Here is a 21,301-nt window from a genome sequence, read left to right on the forward strand (position 1 = left end):
GGATGTTTCGTACGCATTTCAGGATTGTATTTGAGTTGTTTATACTGTTTGACACATTTTTGCTTTAATGTTAAGTCAAATACTATTATGAAACGCGCTTGAAATGTCAAATAAACTTAACAAATTTTGATTAAAAGAACTAAATCCACGCATTTCAAAAGATGGAGGATTAAATTGGTCCAAAGTTTCAAAATGGACTAATTCCAAAATTCACTGAAAGTTAAGGGACCAAAAACATATTTAACCCTTTATATTATTGTTGTCTTTATTACACCTTATATACTTTTACTATCTTCATAATTTTTAGACTATGTCCAACCAATAAATGTTATCATTAACCCTCCTTTTTGTGACAATTAGAATGCCATATTATTTAGTTAAAATCACTTTTTTTCTTATGTTTATATCATCTTGTATTAAAATTGTTATAATTATTATTTAATCATGTTTATCTTGTGCAATATATGTGGGAATCTCTTTTCACTATTTTTTATTTCTTAATGTTATACTATACTTTTATTTTCATATATTGATATTTTTATGAATTTTGTATAAAAGCACCACTAAGAATAAAATTAACAATAAATATTTTGTGTATTATGTATTAAGGGTTTATATATTTAGATTTTTATATTTATAAACAATATTACTCTGATAGTTATTGTTGCATGAAGAAATTATGTGATGGTGAGAAATAATATGATTATCAATTTATATATTTATTAAATAGTATTATTATTTTTTATGGAAAGGTAGAATAAATGACACTAAGAATAGTTATATATACAAAATAAGTTTGTAATACACGAAAAGTAAAGAGAGAGAAAACAATGACTTAATAAAAAAATAAGATAAAAGCTAATAACTTACAATAATTGTTTTTTATTACTGTAAAATATTGGACAAGAATAAAATAAATATTTGCCTTAATTTCTTTTAAAATGTTCGTTTATCTTAAATGTTGAAGTCGTGTTATAATATCTTAATTTATTTATTATATAAATATTTCTTTTAATGCATTTTTTATAAAATACATATTTTATTTTTATTTCTATATACTCTTTGATAGTATAATTACCGTTTTTATAACATGAAAAACGTTTTTTTATTTTTTATTTCATAAGCTGGAAGTTGCTGAGAAATTAAACGATGCGTTTCAAAGGATGCATGAAGATATGCAGTGGCGGTTGCAATGCAACTTCCCGCTCCGTTGCTCTAAACCCTAACCTAAACTAAAACCCTATCCAGAGGTCGTGATCACCATTTGTGTAAAACCCTCATGGCGATGAAAACCGTCGAAGAAGACGAAGTGGGTATCTCCTGCTTCATTTCCGACCTTCCTGGCTTCCGCGGAGTTTTAAAGCAAAGGTCTTTTCATTTTCCACACAATTCATTACTACCTTCCTCATTGCACCTCCTTGATAGTGATGTATGTGTCTTGAAGTGCATTATTCAACAATCTCTTGTTAATGTTGATTTCAGTTGAATTTTGTTCAGGTATTCTGATTTTATTGTGAATGAAGTGGACAGAGATGGAACAGTTGTTCAATTGACCTCACTCGATGCCCCTGAAGAGGAGCCAGAGGTCTACTTATCTGTGATCATTGATCAATTAATTTTTGCTTTGTTTTTGGTATCTGACTTTTTTATGTATATTTCAGAGTGTTCAGGAAAATGGAACCAACTCATCTGACACTGTTGTAAGTTATGCCTCTCGAATTGAATCTTTTAAGTCTCTTGCTGGGGAGTCTGATGCAATTCTTTTGGAAGAATTTATCAATAAAATTAATGCTGGTGGAGAAGATAGTTTTTCTCCCATTGTTCTTTCTCCGGATTCTGATAAGTCTCATCGAAAGGTTAGTATGAGTTTTGTGGCTTATTTTGCTCTGTTAGATTCTGAAGACATGTACAGATGCTCATAATGTATTAATGGGGAGCACTTGGATATTTACTCGACGCGGGTGTCTCATCTCATTACAATGGGCAGACATTTTCGATGAATTTACATGATTTTTTGAATTAACAAACCAAGTATCAAATTGAATGCTTTTGAATTGCACTTCGTTAATTCACTAAGCCCTTTTTTAGTACAGTGCGCCAGCCACATTTTACATCTAATTGAGTTTAGGAAGAGGAGACTGATCTGATTATGCTTATGTGACATGCAAAATAAAATCATTTTGTAGTTTCTTTGCCCTTTCAAAATATCATAAACCTTTTTCTTTTCGAATGTATCAGGCAGTGCATAACTTCTTTAAGGAAAACTTTAAGTTCCTCGTTACTGATGTGGTTGACGGACCCGATCCTTCCTTGAAATGTATCCGCGTGAGATTGAATTCTGCTGAACCGAACAACAAAGCCAAAAACTCCAAGAAACGGAAAGAAAGGGGTGGTAAACCCTTTGACAGCCGAGGTTCAGAAAATTGGCCTGAAAATGCTGGAAAGTTCCTCAGGTAAGATTGCTCAGCGATCTTGTTTAATAAAATACAAATTAAGAAATGCTTGCTGTCTTCCATTTATAGTGCAGTCTGCAAGAGCGTTTTGTTAATTATCTATAGCACTGTGTCCAATAAGTAACTAATTATTGAATATCCAAAATCATTCAACTTAATGAAGACTCTCGCCTGTATTAAATTATGTTATTCACAGATTTTCAGAAAGTGATAGCTGCTCATTGTTGCATTTTTTGTTTGCACGTGCCGTTTTCCTGTTTTTACGTTGTATTTGTTTGTCAACTGAATGTTTCTACCGATACAATTTCTAGGTTCCATATTTACAAAGAAAACAAAGATACCCATGAAGCCTTGGGGGTTATTGGAAGTATGCTTGGTATCCAGGTGTGTATGGTTCTTCGTTGGATACACTCTGTTGGCTTTTTGATTGATTTTTGAATGTGAAGTTTTTTGGCTGATGGTTCATTGAATTCTGTATGTGATGACATCGATTCCCATATAACCAATTATTAATATACATTCATGAACTGAAGCATGTGTGATATGATATGATAAACAAATCTGTTTGCCATATTTTTATTTGTGAATTATTTGCATGATATATTCATAATTGTGTATAAATGTATTATGCCTCTGTACAACCTTCTTTTCAACCTGGAGATTTAGGAACATTAATTAAATGCAGTGTGCTAATATTACTATTGATTTATGAATAACCTTTCTTTTTAACTGATTGATAATTAATTGACAGCCAAAGTCATTTGGATTTGCTGGTACGAAGGATAAGCGTGCTGTCACAACACAAAGGGTGATAAATTGTTGCATTCTTTTTTATTTTACATCAAGCATTCTATCATTTATTCACTTTCCAGAATTAATACCAGTGTTCATCTATAGATAAATACTAAAACTGGTTTATTACTTGTTTTGTTTCTAGGTTACTGTTTACAAGCAGCGAGCAAGTCGGCTTGCTTCACTTAACAAGCGCTTGTTTGGTATTAAATTGGGTGATTTCTGGTAAGGTGATTGAATTTTGAACGGTTGACATTCTTACTTAACTGGTTTTTGTGGAATGATAGCTTTAAATGTACTATTGTCCAGTTATGTTAAGGAAGGACTTTGTCTTGGCCAGCTCATGGGAAACCGATTTACAATTACCTTGCGGTGAGGGTCTTACTTATACATGGAATTTATTTTCCCCATGTTAAATTAGTATCCCTTGAAGTTAAGGTTATTTATAATTGTTGATGTAATTGAAACTTAATAGTTGTATCATAGCATTGACATATTTTCTCAGAGGCATCGTTTCAGATTCTGAAGATATCATAAAAGCATCTGCAGATGCCTTGGGAAGGCTTGGCTTCATTAACTACTTTGGTCTACAGGTACTTTAATTTTTCCTCTTTTATTAGTTCTCTCATAATTTTGTTTCGATGACATGCGCTTGGATAACTACCTTGTGCTAGTTTAGAGCTAAACTTGCTGAACAAGCCTGGGGGGTATGTTCTATGATAGCATGTGGCCTTACCAGTATACTATTCAGAACTGACGTATGCAGTAGGATGCTGTGTGAACCGATTAGATTAAATCATCATTGATCACTTACTGTTATTTATCATTTTTCCCATTTTCCTATATCTGTAAGAGTCAGATAAAATTAACTCTTGGATGCGAGCATATTTCTTTTCTAAGGTAACCTCTTAAAGTTTTGTTGTGTCCAACATATGCCAGCTCGTAATACAAACTTATGTTTTATTTTATTTCTTTGGGGATGACATACATGCATAGTCTTAAAGATTATTATTACGATGCTTAAATTAAAGATATAAGAAACTTAAAGACGTTGGAAAAGTTACCCAGCTTCATATGCCCTGTTTCTTGAAGAGAAAAATTTATTTTAAATTTTGTTGTAAGTCGAAAATTGCATTAAAATGTAAAATCTTATTTTACATTTGTCTGTGTCTTTTGCTTAGTGTTGCAGCATTTCATAAAGTAACAACATGGTGATTTAGACCGTGTTAAGATGTCCCAAATTGGACTAGAAGTAATATGGCTCAATTCCTTATTAGACTAGGCAATCCTTCCCTTGCGTTAACTTTTGAAAGTGAACTAGGCATAGTTCATTTCTAGTAGACTGTCTATTGTAAGACTTATTTTATTTTTCATTTTTGCTTTGCGAGTAACTTATTTGTCTGAATGTGCTCACTGTCAGCGTTTTGGAAGTGGTTCTCTGCCAACTCACCTTATTGGAGGTGCATTACTTCGAGGGGAATGGAAACTTGCGGTTGACATGATTCTTGATCCAAGAGAAGGAGATATCCTTTTCATTGTTTCTATTATTACATATAATGGATAATGTCTAGATGATTAATCAGTAATTGTGCAGCTGATAGTTAAAAATAGCATTTTGATTACTGTTGTTCGTCATAACAATGTTATCTAGATACAGAGAATTGCAATCGCCAAGGCACGTAAGTACTATAAAGAAAGTAACGATGTTGTTGGGACACTTAAGCAGTTGCCTCGATATTTAGTTGCTGAAAGGGCTGTGGTAAGCTTCAAATAAAAGTGATAGTTTGATTTTTTTTTTTGTCTACTCACTGTATTCATCCTTGTATGATATGTCGTAACCATGTTTGTGTCATCAAATATTCTGCAGCTGCAATCATTAAAGACGTCTCCAGGAAATTATTTGCAGGCTTTGAAAAGCATTCCAAGGACTCTGAGAATGTTGTGAGTTATAATTATTTTATTATATTTATTATCTGGCTAAACTGGTGATGCGCTGTCTGTTGCTGCTAATGATTTTTCTTTGTTTCAAAGTTCATTTTTATTCTTTAGTGTCATCGTCTGGTGTTACAGAATTTCATGATTTTTGTTTTCTTTGGACACTGTATAGTGATGGTGTTATGCTTCTATTTTAACTGTTCTTGCATGAAGAATAAAAAATGTTTTCTTAAGCATATCTAACTTTTCTTTCTCTAGGTTCCATTTTAAACATATTCCAGGTTTTCAATTTGACATACTTTATGTAAAAATTTGGTGCACATGTTTGAGTTATGTGAAAATTCACATACTCCCTTTAGCTTCGAATTATCTTATTTTGTTTCTAGAAAGACTTTCAATCAAAATGAACAAGGGTAAACATTTGACTGAAAAGCCTTTTCTGGGCATAAAATAATAAAAAACCAAACGTGCTCCATGGTTTTTGCATATTGCAGACTACACACTGCAGGCATGCCATAGCAACATTAATTTCCTTACTTCCAATGGAAATGTGATGAAAAAGGCTGTGGTGTTGTTACTATTGGGAATTCTATGAAGTTTATTGCCAATGTCTATTTTATGTTGGGGTGTGTGTTTGTCTTGCTCTCCTCGTACACTAGTAGTGAGTTCTATACTTCCATGCCAGCTCATCAGCCATTCAGTTTTATTTGATGAAACAGAGTTGACAAGTGCATGTGGTTTTTATCATGAAATAATATTGGTCATTTTAGTACTAAGGGGGCCAGTTTGTTTTAGTTTATTTAAGGAAACAGTCACCTTTTTTTTTAAATTACCACTTCTAAATTTTTTTAGTTTTTCAAAATAATTAGAAAATGAAAGTAATCTAGAATTTAATTAAAATGAGAAGCTATTTTCAATGGCTTCTCATAAAACCAGTTGTTTTCTTAAAGTGAGTTTTATACGATTCTAAACAAACATAAATTATCACTGGATGATTTTACATCAGAATAATTGTTTTAATCTGTAACAAACGGGTCCTAAATCTCTGCTTTGACACCGTATACAGCTCAGGAGGAAATGTTTTCATGTATAGAAAAACTGTTAACACAAATGCAAATGAATAAAATTTGAAAGCTAGGAAGATGCAAAAGAAATTCTTGCACAAGTTTCTAGCTTTAAAGTGGGTTGTTTATGCTGTCTATTTGTTGATGATTTTTCTTTTGTTCTTTGAGTATTGTACTCAGAACTGTTGTTGAATCTCAGTTGGTTATACTGTCACAAAGGTAGTTAGAGTTTTAGTTTTGCAGCTGTCACCATGACTGCTGTATCTAGGTACATAAGCTAGTTCTAATCACGTATATAAATACCTTTGTGTATCTCTCATTTCTAAGTAACCTTGACTCAGCTATACAGTTCCTTTCCTTTTCTAAACTATGTCTCTAAATATCTTGATGTAGTTCCATTTGCAGCTTTGAACACTAATAAAAGATGTTATAAATTATTCAGCATGCATCATTTATTTGAAGGATGATATAAATATTCATTTCATATTTCCATTACCGTTTTTAGGTATATACATAGTTACCAAAGCTATTTATGGAACCATGCTGCAAGTAAGAGGGTGCAAAACTATGGTAAGTTGTGGTTTATAATAAATTTCTAGATTTGCCTTGATTTCTCACGAAATAAACTTCTAATGTCACATCTCGTGATTCCTTTCTGCATTTGATACTCATTCCATGCAATCCTTACGATGAATTATCATTGTTATGATAGCTGAAGTCAAAATATTCATTTATTAAATTGAATGATATTCTACTCTGGCAGGAACTGAACAAGTAGTATTAGGGGACTTGGTAAATTTTAAAGGAAATTCTACTGCAAAAGTTACAGAGTTTGTTGGATCTGAATATACTGAAGACTGTAGTGGTGGAGGGTATGATTCCAATAATGAGGATGATATATCTGTAGATATTCATGAAGACATAAATACTTGTGTCAAGGTTAGTCGTTTGATTTTAGCCATTTGCAGAGAGATATGCTAGTACTTAACCGAACTGTAGTTTTAGAAATAAGCCATGGCTTAAAATTTTCATCTATCTATTCAGAGTCTAGTGCACACACATTATGTACAAATATTTGGTTTAGGAGGATAAGAATCCTCCTTAGAAAAAAATAAAAGAATAGAAAAAGGTGCGTAAATCAGAAGACATCAATGAAGCTGTGAGATGATATTACTTTGTAATTATTCTGGAAATCAAAGTTCAGGAATATTTTATGAAATCAATTATTTTTCATTACAAAAGTTTGGAGGATAAGAATCCTCCTTAAAAAGGAAAAGAAGAAAAAAAAACAAGAAAAAAAGTACGTAAAAAAATAAAATCAATGAAGCTGTTAGAAGATATTAAGAATTAGTCTTGTTAGCCTCGGACTTGGGCTTGTGCCAGTAATACTTGCACTTGATCTATTTTGTGGTATAGGTACACTAGGTTTTCAGGAACATCAAACTATCAATTACATACTACATTGTTAACTTTCATTCTCTCTTCCATTTTACTTATTAAAATCCTAATTTTTTTTTATAGAAGTAAAGCTACCGAATTTGTCCGTCTATAAGACAAACCCCTGTAGAAACTGTTTTTACCGTAACTTGTTGCCAAACTCTAATCTTATCCGATTGTAATTTTTAAAGAATCAAGAATTTACTTTTTGACAAAATGCACCGGAGTAATGTAGATAGCATTTTGCCTTCTAATATTTGTCTTAGATCGCTCTATCAAAATTTCATTGTGTCCGTTCTGCCTAAAACCTGGATCACACCCCTAGTCTTCAAACAGCTATATGAAGTAACAAGAGCAATGGGAACTTCTTAATTACATGGTGCAGGCCTTTTGTGCATATATCTGTCTATAACTTTACCATTTTGTAATCTCACAGTATGACTTTACCCCTTTTGTATTTATCAGTCCTAGAGGCTCTCATCTTATCACCAGTATCTTGGAGTTTCCTTTGCGCTTTTGCCACCTTGTTTGGCGAAACCATATTATATTTTTTCTTTTTCTAAATATAATTGTTATGAGTGTTAGAATATATGAAAAGTGTCGAATTTTATCTTGATTATATTTTGTTATCTTATCTTTTTAGGATGCGTATCTTATTCGTAGCTGTTTTATCTTCAAGAACTTATTTCTGAAATAAAAAGTAGTTATCAGTGTAAATAGTAGTTATTATAATGTCATCTTCCTAATCTAAAGTTGTACAAAAATGTGTTCCTAAAAAACAGTGATAAAATTGGTTTCATGTTTATGTTTGGGAAGTGACTCTGAGCATTTTAGGAAATCAATAATTATTGAGAAATTTTGTCAAATTTCTTCAAGGAAAACTATATTTTTGCTGTAATGAAGGGATTTATTTCATATGGGCATAATTCTATGTCCAGGAACTTGGTTTCGACCTTCATTAGCAGGCGGTAAAGTGTAAAATATATATTTTAAAATTGAAGATTTTCATGTGGGAAAAATGAGATGAAGTACAACTACGGGAAGGATAATTTACTAATTGGAACAAACAAAGGAACAACAGAAGTTGTGTGAATGATGTTCTAAAGTGGATTGACTTCGTGTGACAGGTTGTTGATGCTGAAGATCTTATTTCTGGATGCTACACAATTGATGATGTCATCCTTCCTATGCCAGGGTAAGCATGATTGCCTAATAGTGCTCAGGTGCTGTGATTCTGACAACTCAAATCCTCAACCAGTGCTTTAGTTTTCCATGGTCTTTTTCTTTTTTTTTTTAATTTTGTGGGAGGGATCATTCTGAAATTTGTGTATTTGTTATCTTGCAGTTCACGGGTAAAATATCCAACCAATAATATTGCCAATGTTTATGAAGATTTAACAAAAAAAGTAAGTATCAATTTTGACTCTCGTACTTTCAAGTTTCAATATCCTGAATTTTATGCATTTAATTAGGAGTGAGATCTGAGAAGTTCAGGCTGGGTCAACTATTCTGTAATTAATTTTTTCTATCTCAATAAGAAATTAAATTACCCACCTTTATCCCACTCTTCCTATCTCTTACACGTAAGAATTGTCGTAAAGAATTTGTAGGAGTAGATTTATCTATTTACTGGTAAAAAATACTTCAAGGTATATTAAATGCTATGCATAGACAGTACTTGAGAAAATGAGTTTGTTTGATGACGGGGTAACTAACCAGGTTGCTCCTCAGGTTCATGCCGTAGAACACCAGCCTGTAAAGTCTGCTGTATTTATGTTAATAAGATTAACATTAATACTCTGTAGTTGACAAATGATATTGATTTGGAACTGCAATTTGGTGGAGATATCGTTAAGCATGACGACCCCCTCCACGTCCCATTGCTTCTGTTTAGCATCCTCTTTCTGATACTTTTAGAACTATGTTCAACTAATTCTTTCATTTTGGTTTGGGTTGCTGCCTTTGCTTTTTTGTAACCTTCTGTACTGTTACTGTTCCATGGGTTGTTTTTTATTCCCCCTTATAATACATTCACCTGTTTTATCGTACTTGGTCAGGATGGAATCAGTTTAACTGAAAGTGTGCACAATGTGGAGTATGTAATCAAATCTCAACTTAAATCTTGAAGAGTCCAATTCTACATCCATTCTTTCTCTCCTGCCAGTTCTCTTACCTTGATTTAATCGTACTCTTTTTTAGGGAATTCTCAATAACTAGTATCACTGGCTGTTACCGGAGGGTTTTTCAAAAGCCAATTAACTTTGAATGGTATTTTACTTAGTTAACCCTCCAGATTGCACAGACTCGTATTTTTTGTACAATTTTTTTGGGTAGTTCACTCTGACTCATTTCTTTGATGTCTGCAATTCCAGGGAATTGCTTACATACTCCGACAGTAATAAGCAGCTGGTAGAGACAGATTTAGACAAAATTAATAAGTCTGCACCTAAGAATACTGTCAAACCAATTGATGTAGGAAATGGGAAAACTGATGAAGCCTTTGATTGCATCCGAGAGTCAGAGAGTTCTGATGACTTTCCAAAGGATAAGATCTCCGGTGAGGTAAAATTACATCATGGCGAATCTCTTGGTGATTCCAGCTCTCAAGATTCCCATATTGCTCTCAAATTGAGCTTTACTCTTCCTGCTTCATGTTATGCTACAATGGCCATAAGGGAGCTGCTGAAGACTTCAACATCTGTAAGAGCCCTAATTGAAAATCTTGTGTCTGTTAATGCGAGCTTACAAATCAATCATGATTAGGAAAAACTTTTGGCATTGGGAATATATACACAAATAATATAGTTGTAAAAAGATAAAATGGTGGAAAGTGAATAACTTAGGTGAGAATAATCAGTTAAATTTTAATGGTGAAGATAAAACAATAGCTAGTTGCATCTACTTTTTTATTACTATGATTTGTGAATTAGAATTGATTCTTGTTTGTTATCCAAATGCACTATAATTTTTAAACTATACTGATTTATTTCAGCGGGTTGAAACTGGCTGGGTCAGTTGTATGTGCATATAATTTTTTTTATTCGAATTTTCTTGCAGGTTGCATATCACAAGACATTAAACCAATAGTATGCGGAAAGATACCCATTTAGCAATATTTTCTGGAGGAGAAAGTGATTTATAGAACAGGAGACAACAGCGTGAACAGCATTTTACTAATTCTATGTTGCTATAATATCTTGTTAGATGAACTGAGAAATTTAACTGTACTAGTATTTTGATTATTGAATTTTATTTTTATTATAATTAAAAAAATTAAAAATAGATATTATTACGTCTTAAAGAATTTATAATTTTAACCTTTTAGTAATACAATTATTGAATTTTTAAAATTATTATTTAGATTTAACATAAATGTATTATACTTTTAAATGAAATATTATTTTTAACATTTTATTATTTAGTTTAATTTATTATTGATGTTATCAATTATTTATTTATTGTTTTATATTATATTTTAATTTATTATTATTATTTTTCATTATTTACATATTTTTATTATCAAACTTTTCTTAAAATTTTTCTTATAAGTTAGAAATATGTGAAAATTGTTTAGAGACATTAAAAGGTTCATTAAAAAGAAATGTTTTTATAATTTTTTAAATTTTGAATTTCAAATTCAAACTTTTTGTCATCATATTTTTTCAGTGTTTTGAGATTTTAAAATTTAAACTTGAACTTTGTTATTATATATTTTGAATTTTAAATTTAACTATATAAACTTAAATTTAGAAAAGGATTGAAATTGTAATAGTTGTTTTTTTATCTTTAATAGTTTAATAAATTTATAATTTTCACTTTTTAATAATACACATATGTTTATGTTATTGAAATTATTTTTTAAATTTAATATAAGCATATTAAAATTTTCATTGTTTATATTATTTCTAATATTTTATTAATGATTTCATTGTCATAATTATTTATTTATTGTTTTATATATTATTATTATTATTATTATTAAGATTAAATATGTTATTGGTCTCTTAATTTTAAGGGAAAACTAGATTTAGCCTTTTTTCAAAATTTTGATTCAATTTAGTTTTCAAATTTTAAAAATAAATGGATTTAGTCCTTTTAAATAATTTGTTTGTTAACTTTATTTAACATGTATATCTTAATAGGATTTGAGTTGTTTACATTGTTTGACATACTTTCACTTTAATGTTAGTTAACAAGTTTAAAAATTGAATAAACTTACCAAAATTTAGTTACAATGACTAAATTCACACATTTATTAAAGTTATGAGACTAAATTGGTCAAGTTTTTGAAGTGGCACCAAAAGTCATCTAAAAGTATTTAGCAAAAGTCCTTTTGGTCTTCCAAAGACTAGTTCTTAACACTGGCATAAGGTCTAGTACTTCTAATCAACTTAACCTTGGGGGTATAAAAATATAAAATTATGATCTGTTTAAAGTTTATTAAAATTCTTTAGTTCAAACAAAATTTAGAGTAAATTTTTTAGTAATAAACCCAACAAGAAAATCAACCCGGGTGAGCCGGGTTCTAGGTGAGTCGGGTAAAAAATCAACCCATATTAAATACGTATAAGAATAATCTTAGTATGCAAGGCCTTCGATCTAAAGGGAGCTTCGGTGTGTTCTTTGCTTTCATAGAAGATCCTCCGCTGCTGCTAAAGGAAATGGTTCTTAGGTCGGTGAAACTGTCCCTGTAGCTAAAGTCAAGTCAAGCCAGTTCATTCATGGCAATCGGTCTAGTAAGGAAGAAGTGAGCTGTAGCCTTAGTCTTAGTACGCGCACTAGAAAGGGCTACCGAATGCGCCAGTGAGACAATAAAATCTGATTTGTGTGCCGCGAAGGGCCTACCCCTTGAAAATGGAAGGGCATGGAGAAGCGGATTCCTACTTATTAATAGAATAGCTTGATTGACCACCATCCTTATTTACCTTCCCTCGGGTTGGTATGCTTGTGTGTCAAGCAATCCTGCTTCGGTAGCAGACTTCGGTCAAGGAAATCGCTTCAAGCAATGGCTTTGGATCGACCTGACTTCTTAGAGAGGAAAGCCAGTGAATGAAATCCGTTGAAATAAGAAGTCTTTATGGCTCAAGCAGCTAGCGGACCTCCTTAATTGAGAATGTCAAGTCAGCACGCCCCTACCTATGTAGTGGGCTTCCCGGTAGTTTGAGGGACGCTATTGGAATCGGTCTATCTAAATGGCCTATCTCCATATGTATTATTGAAGTGCCTTTCTCATAGTTCCCTTCCCGGGCATTGATTGAGAGGGAATAGACTTCCCCACTGAACGAGGAAGTCAGTCAACTCTTGCCGATAGTCGGGCAATCAAATCAATCCTTCCTCTCGGGCACAAACAAAAAAGGTAACCATATCTACTCAACGCAGACACTCTTGGTCTTACCGGTGCTTTAGCCATATCTTTTGTTTGCCTTTACCTACCTGCTATTGGTGTAAGCGTAACTGGTCTTACTGCTATTGAATCAGCTCTTTGAAAGAAAAGGCTCTGGGACTGTTGACTTTCCCGATGCCTCTCAACTCCATCCTCTTGCTTTAACCGTATCTGCTTCAAAGAGTTGCTTGCATTTGCCGATTTATTTTCCGACAAAAGCTTGTTATGAGCCTGAATGACGTATACCTTAAACCTGGGTTATACTTCTGATAACAAAACCTGAGTTATACTTAAACCTGAATGGCGTATTTCAAGAGATAAATAATAATTTTATACCAAAGGTTAAATTGATTAGAAGTACTAGGCACTATTTAAACAATTTTAGGTGTTAGATAATTTATCCAGTTGATTTTTTTTTTATGAACTGAAAACAATTCCTAAGAATCTCTTATTAAGTATGCTCTTAATACTTTGCTTTTATTGATATAATATAAATTTTCAAATTTTAATTAAATATTATTCATTGAACGACATTTTTTCATGTGCATAATTACATTAAAAATTCTTGACAAATTATATATATTAATTCAATAAACATTATTTTGATTGATGTTTATTAAAATATGAAAAATTGAACATAAATCTTTTAAATGTTAAAATCGACGGTAAAGAAAGTCGAGAAAGTTGACACGAAAAGACAGATAAAATACATGAAGTTATAATATAGATATATTTTAAACAAATAATAAATAACACTAAAGAATATCACTTGGCATACTAAATTGAATAATGTGCCACATATAAAATTGTTACACGAAATATTTATTATTAAACTAATTTCCTTTAAAATGGAAAGATCAATGATTTTTTATTATTTTTGAAGCTAATTGCATATTTCTCTTTGCATCATTTTTAAATTATCAAGCTTTGGGAGTGTTTAATGCATCAATTGAAGTGTTAAATGTCTTTTAGACCCTCTAATGGAAAAACATCTTTACACAATTTTTCTGAAGAATTTACAGTCTCAAAAACCTATATTCTACTTGTTAAGAGGGTATTTAGATTTTAAAGATAAAAATACTTTTGAAATAATGACATTAATCGAGTTTAAGAAAATTAAAGTTCAATTATATTTGAATTCATCAAATACATACTTTTTTTCTTATATAATGAATTAAGAGGAGTATATGTTAATGTTAGCATTATTAATTGATATTAGGACCTATAAATATACTAAAAAAGTGTTAAGGATTCAGACAGTAATGGGAGAGAAGAGAAGAAGAAATAAGAGAAAATGATGTAAATGTTTCATACAAGACGATTTTAGAAAGTATTTGAATAAATTATACTAATTCTAACACATTCTTTTAATTCATATTTATTATTTCTATAAATTTATTGAATTCTTAGTGAGTTCAGATTTTTTACTGGTTTTGTTGTGTTATCTTTTGCCGAGAATTAAAAAATATTGTGTTAATATTTTAAATATTTTTTTAATATATTTTAAAACGTTAAAATTAGTGGTAATAAATATATTATGAAGACATAATAAAAAAATAACACAGTAAAATTTAGTAGAGAATCCAAATTCATTACTAGTTAGTTCAATTGTTCATTGATTATCAACAAACAATTGCACATTTTTTTTCACCATCGACACTCAATTAAAATCAAAAAGAAAAAAATAATAGAAACTAATATATATTATCTTATATATGTGTAAAATTGTACATATAGGTAAATATGTACATATCTTATAGGTTGATCTTACCGAATATCAACATTAATTATACTAATTATGAAAAAATAAACTTATTTAATATCATTAGTAATAAAAATTATGTTGGAAAATCTGAAACTATCAATTGCATGTTTAATTTTATTTGGAAAACATCCAAAATCAATTCATACTAATAAATGGTTAGGAAACATCCAAAACCAATTTCTAAAATCAATTATAGATGAAAAATTCACATTTTAAAAGTTAACTCTTTCTACTTTTTTTCATCAACCAAAATTATTTTTTTCACATTAAATATAATCGATTTTCTTAAAGTATTTCCGACCACATCCCCAAATTTACTCTCTATTGAATTGGAGTACAGTTGAGAGAAAATCAACTTCAAAATTAACGAGTCTAATAATTTAAAAAGGGAGCGAAAAAGAAGGAAAAATATTAGTAAAAGATAAAATAAGAGGTGTATATATATATCAATTATATTTTTCATTTAATAGAAATTATAACTGGCAGAAACCTAAATAAAAATTGTAAAAGAGTAATTAAAGCTACGTACCTTTATCAAAAAAATGTGTCAGGTTGAACCCATCCTATTCTGATCCTACTTTGGATTTTGTTGGGTTGAGTGGACCAACTTAAGCATTCTCCCAGGTTACAAAATCAAACTCATTTTACCAAATTTGGAAGGTTACCTCAACTAACTCCTCCAATTTAACTCTTAATTAACCACAATTAACCTAAAAAGAGAAAAAGAAAAAAAAAAGAAAAAACACAAGAGGAGACTCTCCAACATTATTGGACAGATCGAAACTGCAATTAAAAAATGATGAAAAGGTTTTTCACGAAACAAGAAAAATGGTGATAACAGCATTGAAAGCAGGTTGATGAAAAGGGTAATATTTTTTCTTTTGGAACTTAAATGTGGATTGTGTAAGAGTAATTGCGAGGTGGTGGTGATTCACAACACAAGTGTTGAATATATAGTGACAACACAGGAGATGCATATGGTGCAATGTTTATGTAAGGAGAGAGGGTCCCACCTTGTCTTTTTGTATATCAGGCTCCTTTGGGGGCCCCCCTCTTCCGGGGCCAGACACTGACTCAACCAGACATCTGTTATGTTTCATTTTTACATCATTTTTTATTTGTTTAACTCTTACAATAATGTCATGTCTGCATCGATTTTCCCCCACACTATCAATTTACCACCATTTTCCTTTTCTTTAACTCAACCAAAACAAATCCTTTCATTAGAATTTAAGGTAGGTTTAAATATTTATATCGGGTGTATGCAAGTAATATATATATATATATATATATATATATATATATATATATATATATAAATAATTTATCAATAATTTTATATTTGAGTCAATTTGTAATGTTGAAGTTAATGAAAATTTTATCGGACAAAATTGATATTGGAAGATTGAATTAAGTTTAAAGTATACTTCTTAAAATAATATTAGAATGTCGAATTACAGTTTATCATAATAAAATTTGTTGTTTGTTAGGTTTAATGTTATTGTTACTATGATATCATTGATTAATATATCGTTCTACACACATAATTTTTATATGCCTAAATAATATGAAAGAGTGTATTAAAAGTTTTACACATCAAGTATAGATAAAACGAATTATGAATTAAATTTTATTATATCAAAATTTATTATTTGTTAGATTTATTATTTTTTATATTATCAGACTATTTATTAATGTATAGTTTTACACACACATCAATGACATGATAAAAATATATTGAAAGTTTCATATTAAATATAGATAAGACTAATTTGTAATATATATATATATATAGATGTGAATCTCAATTTTGTAGGTTTTAATTAAATTTCAACACCATTTCTTAATAATTAATGTCAAATTAACCGTAACTTAAAGAATTATAAAATTTGCTAATATTTGTATGAAAAAATATTAAATTAAAAGAAATATATATGTAATTTATTATATAAACTTGTAAATTTATTATTTTAAAATTAAAAAATAAAAATAACATTGTAATTTATTTAGTAATAATATTTTTTTTAATTTGTGTACTTAAAAAGAAAAAGGTGAGGAGTATTAGATGGCATGGCATGCAAAAGAAACAATTTGTTGCATAAGCTTTTCTCCCATCCCATGTGCTCTTGGGCGTGTTCAGTGAGGGTGTGCAAGCGTCCACTCCACAGTAAGCGCTTGCACGTGCTGGCTGCTGTTCCTGTACGACGCCACTGTATTCCTTTGTACCAACTCAAGATTCCCATCCTTAAATCATTGGTCCCACTCTCTGCTTCTTTTCACGTGTCCTGCCATCCCTATGCCGTTAATTACACACCCTCACCTACTCCCACTCTCACTCCCCCGCGCGTCCACATCAATCCTTCGCATTAACCCATTACTTACATCCCCGCCTCACAAAATATTGCAAAAGTTTGAATATACCTTGTATGGCAACGTGGTTGGATTGACTTCTCCAAGGTCTCACATTATTTAATTGCGTAAAATACTATGGTTTTGAAGGTGGCCGGTGACTTCACTTTCTCCTAAAAGAGTGTCGGGGCCATCTTTTTCCTTTTCATGCAAGGACAATCTCCTTGATAAACGCGAGCGAGAAAGAGAAAGAGAAAGAGAAAGAGAGAAAAGAGAGTGTTTTGTTTTGTGTTGTAGCAAGCAATGTTGTTGTGGTGGTGATTCACAGCGAGGTGGAGGAGGAGAAAGAAAGGAAGAAAGAGAAGAGAGGTAAAGGTTTCGTTTCGCATTCCAACACAAACACCAACATGTTCGATGGAGTATCAGACCAGTTCCACCAATTCATAGCACCAAGGACCACTCTTCCTCTTCACTTGTCTTTCCCTCTTCATGCCTCTTCAACTTCCCCAACTACTTTTCTACCCTTTGATCCCTATAACCCTTCTCAATCTCAATTCCAAACCAATCTCTTCCACCCCTCATTGCACCCTCCTTCTTCCCCCACCCACAAACACAAGCTTCCTTCAATCCACCAAACACAATTACCAGACCTAACCGATTCCTGGACCAACGATGAACTGCTTGCACTTTTCCGAATCAGATCTACCATGGAGAATTGGTTCCCGGAGCACACATGGGACCATGTCTCAAGGTACCTATATGTTCCATTGCATTACATAACATTATAGTACATGCTTTCAATTAAACCACACTGTTATCTTTTAATTCACTCACTGTTTCTCGAGCAAGTAAACTCAGACTAATGATCTGGGGGAATGGGAAATTAATGAGTTAGACAGAGTTTACATCACACATGTTAATTACACTCATGTGGTACACAAATTAACGCACACGTGCACCAATCAGCGACCAGCTATAGTACTTTGGCTCGCACGCTGACACAGCACGGTAAGACACAGAGCCCGAGAGAAAGATATATATAAGCCATGGACGAATGAAAACCAAGCAGATAAGTGAAATAACGAAAATGCTTATGTTGTGGGTTTTGGATTTTTTGTGTTTATGATGTGTGCAGGAAGCTGGCAGAGCTTGGGTTTAAGAAGAGTGCCGAGAAGTGCAAGGAGAAGTTCGAAGATGAGAGTGGATATTTCGACAACATTAGCAACTTCGGCAAGAGCAATTACCGGTTCCTTAGCGAGCTGGAGGAGCTTTGTCAAAACCCTGATTCGGGTGGTGGTGACGGTGATGATGCAACTGTGAGGAGTGAAAAGACCCTCCTCCACCTTGGAGGAGACAACATGGGCCATGGACATGGACAATGTGATGGAACAGAAGACAAGGTTGTTGTGGCTGAAAAGTCAAAGGAGCGGAAGAGGAAGAGGCGTGACAGGTTCGAAATGTTCAAGGGTTTTTGCGAGAGTGTGGTGAACAAGATGATGGCTCAACAGGAAGAGATTCACAACAGGCTCCTCGAGGACATGGTGAAGAGGGACCAAGAGAAGTTAGCCAGAGAGGAAGCATGGAAGAAGCAAGAGATGGAGAGGATGAACAAGGAGCTTGACATCATGGCACAGGAACAAGCTATTGCCGGAGACAGACATGCCATTATAATCGAATTCTTAAAGAAATGTGCAAAAACAGCAGCAACAACATCAGCAACTTCACCATCTCCTTCCAGTCTTCCAAATCGTTCACTATTGCACTCACTAAACCCTAATAGTCCTTCCAATGAAGACAACAATCTTGATCCAACACCACCTTCTCCTGAAACGCTTCTGAACCATGATCAAACTAAGTTAAGACCAGAAAACCCTAATTCGAGTGAGACATTATTATTACAAGTTCCTTCTTCCTCCAATTCTTCTCCAAATCCCCACAACCCTAGTTCTTCCCTCAACAGCCATAACAATAATATTATCCCGTTATTAGAATCAAACTCAGTTTCCACATACAAAACAACCTCAACAACCCCACAAGCCAGCACTGAGAACTCCAAGGATGATGTTGGGAGAAGATGGCCGAGAGATGAAGTGCTGGCACTGATAAACCTGAGATGCACGAGTGTAAGCAACAACAACAGTGAAGAAAAAGAAGGAAACAAGGGTCCTCTGTGGGAGAGAATCTCGCAAGGGATGTCAGAGCTGGGATACAAAAGAAGCGCAAAGAGATGCAAAGAGAAGTGGGAGAACATAAACAAGTACTTCAGAAAAACTAAGGATGTTAACAAGAAAAGGTCCCTTAATTCTAGGACCTGTCCCTATTTCCATCAACTGAGTTGCTTGTATGGTCAGGGAAAAATTGTGGCAGCACAATCGGAAAGAGAAGGAAACTACATGAATCCAACCGCGAATTCCGGCCAAGTGCCACCGGATTTTGGTGTCGATGATGAAGATGAGTCTTCTCATGTGGGGTCTGGTGGTTTGGATCATTATGCATGTTAATTTCATCATGCAGGTCAGAAAACTTTGAAATTATTAAGTAATAATACCTTCTTCTTTGGGTCGTGATTAATTACTTTCAAATTCATTAATTTGCCCATTTTATAATAAGTTCCACTATTTTCCTTATTTTTTTTCTTTGTGTTGGGGGAATTGAATATGTATATTTTGAATTTTGGTTGGCACCGACAGCTTGAAGAAGTAGAACAATGTTTCTCTTCTATGGAAGACTTTTTTTAATGGCACTCACTTCAATTTAATTAGATCTTCTTTTGATGAGATTGATGTTTCATGCATGTATTAATTCACCTATGCCTATTAATTGGGAACACACTGACCCCAGGAAAAGAGAGGGCTGGGGATGAGACATTCTTAAGAATAATATTTTATTTTGTACAAAATATTTATTACCTTTTTCTTCAGTTTTTATTTAAAATTTATTATAAGAATAAATTAGATAAAAAAATGTGTGATGCTGTTTTCCAGATTTAATGTTGTAATCATAAAGTCTTGGTACTTTTGAAATGTAATGGGATGGGAATTAATTGTAAAAAAAGCTACAGAAATTATCAGTGTTTTCATCCCAAAAAATAAGGGGGTGGGGGAGTTATAAGTTATTGCTAGCTTGCATGATGATGAATTTTTGCGTTAATAATGGTAACCGTTATATGAAATAAAAAGTTATGTGAAAAAAAAAATATTACGACTAATTTATTCTTTTCTTATTAATTTAGCGGATATGTGCAATGAGATCTTATTAATAAGAGAATATTTTGCAAGGTGAATTTGGATATTTGAGTTCGTGCTCTTAAATGTTGAATATTCTCTTTCCAAAGGTAATGCTTTTAATTTTGAGACCATTATAAAAGAAAAATTAACTTATGATGCATCATCTTATTTTATAGATATAATGTTCAGAATTTAAAAGGAAATGTAAATTAGAATAAATTATAATAGTAAAATTGTTTATTTAAATAGAAAAAATATTATTGATTTAACTCCTTAGTCGAAGTGTATAAAGAAGTCAAATTTTAAGAATAAAATAAATTATGTTGGCATTCCCTATTTTAGATAATATGTATGTTTTTCTAATACTTTTGTTTATAAAATTATGATTTTTTTGTTAAATTAAAAATGTCAAATTTAAACTTAATTTTTATATCATGTGAAAGAATAAACAATTTAATAAACAAATATTCAATATAAGTGGTTTCTAAAATTTAAGTTGAACTAACATTTTACTTTAATACAAGTGGTAGTGTTCTATTTATATTCAATGAAATGATTATAGTCTAAAATTTTATTATATCACTTGAATATGAAATAAATTATAAAAATTATAAAAAATTTGTATTATTTATCGTCACTTTCATCTATATATGATCAGATCACCAATATGACAGATCTAAAATATAGTCATATATACATAGTATACAATTATTCAAAATACTTCCATTTTACCTATATATACATAAATTAATATTATATTATAGATTGATATTATTTATTTATTTTTTATTCTATTATACTAAAACCAAATTGCATATAATTATTTTTGCGTGCAATTTTAAAAAATATATATACATAAAACAAAATTTGTAGGTAATGTTTTGTCAATTCATCAC

At 31.6% G+C, this 21,301-nt stretch overlaps 2 protein-coding genes across 2 annotated transcripts; both read left to right on the forward strand.

Moving 5' to 3' along the window:
• The first annotated feature begins 1,130 nt into the window (after window positions 1-1,130).
• LOC114189092 (multisubstrate pseudouridine synthase 7) lies at window positions 1,131-10,967 on the forward strand. Its single transcript, XM_028077801.1, has 20 exons — window positions 1,131-1,368; window positions 1,498-1,585; window positions 1,662-1,856; window positions 2,239-2,453; window positions 2,765-2,837; window positions 3,205-3,261; window positions 3,391-3,470; window positions 3,555-3,617; window positions 3,751-3,838; window positions 4,666-4,768; window positions 4,901-5,004; window positions 5,113-5,186; window positions 6,750-6,814; window positions 7,008-7,183; window positions 8,809-8,876; window positions 9,027-9,087; window positions 9,739-9,776; window positions 9,881-9,949; window positions 10,054-10,381; window positions 10,739-10,967. Exons 1-20 carry the CDS (start codon window positions 1,280-1,282, stop codon window positions 10,766-10,768), a joined length of 2,064 nt encoding a protein of 687 aa, XP_027933602.1. The 5' UTR covers window positions 1,131-1,279; the 3' UTR covers window positions 10,769-10,967.
• A 6,277-nt stretch (window positions 10,968-17,244) lies between these two features.
• LOC114187394 (trihelix transcription factor GTL2-like) lies at window positions 17,245-19,805 on the forward strand. The gene is made up of 2 exons (XM_028075644.1): window positions 17,245-17,929; window positions 18,314-19,805. Exons 1-2 carry the CDS (start codon window positions 17,586-17,588, stop codon window positions 19,677-19,679), a joined length of 1,710 nt encoding a protein of 569 aa, XP_027931445.1. The 5' UTR covers window positions 17,245-17,585; the 3' UTR covers window positions 19,680-19,805.
• Window positions 19,806-21,301: the final 1,496 nt, after the last annotated feature.

The sequence above is a fragment of the Vigna unguiculata genome, chromosome 6 (assembly GCF_004118075.2).
Source record: "Vigna unguiculata cultivar IT97K-499-35 chromosome 6, ASM411807v1, whole genome shotgun sequence".
Taxonomy (NCBI): domain Eukaryota; kingdom Viridiplantae; phylum Streptophyta; class Magnoliopsida; order Fabales; family Fabaceae; genus Vigna; species Vigna unguiculata.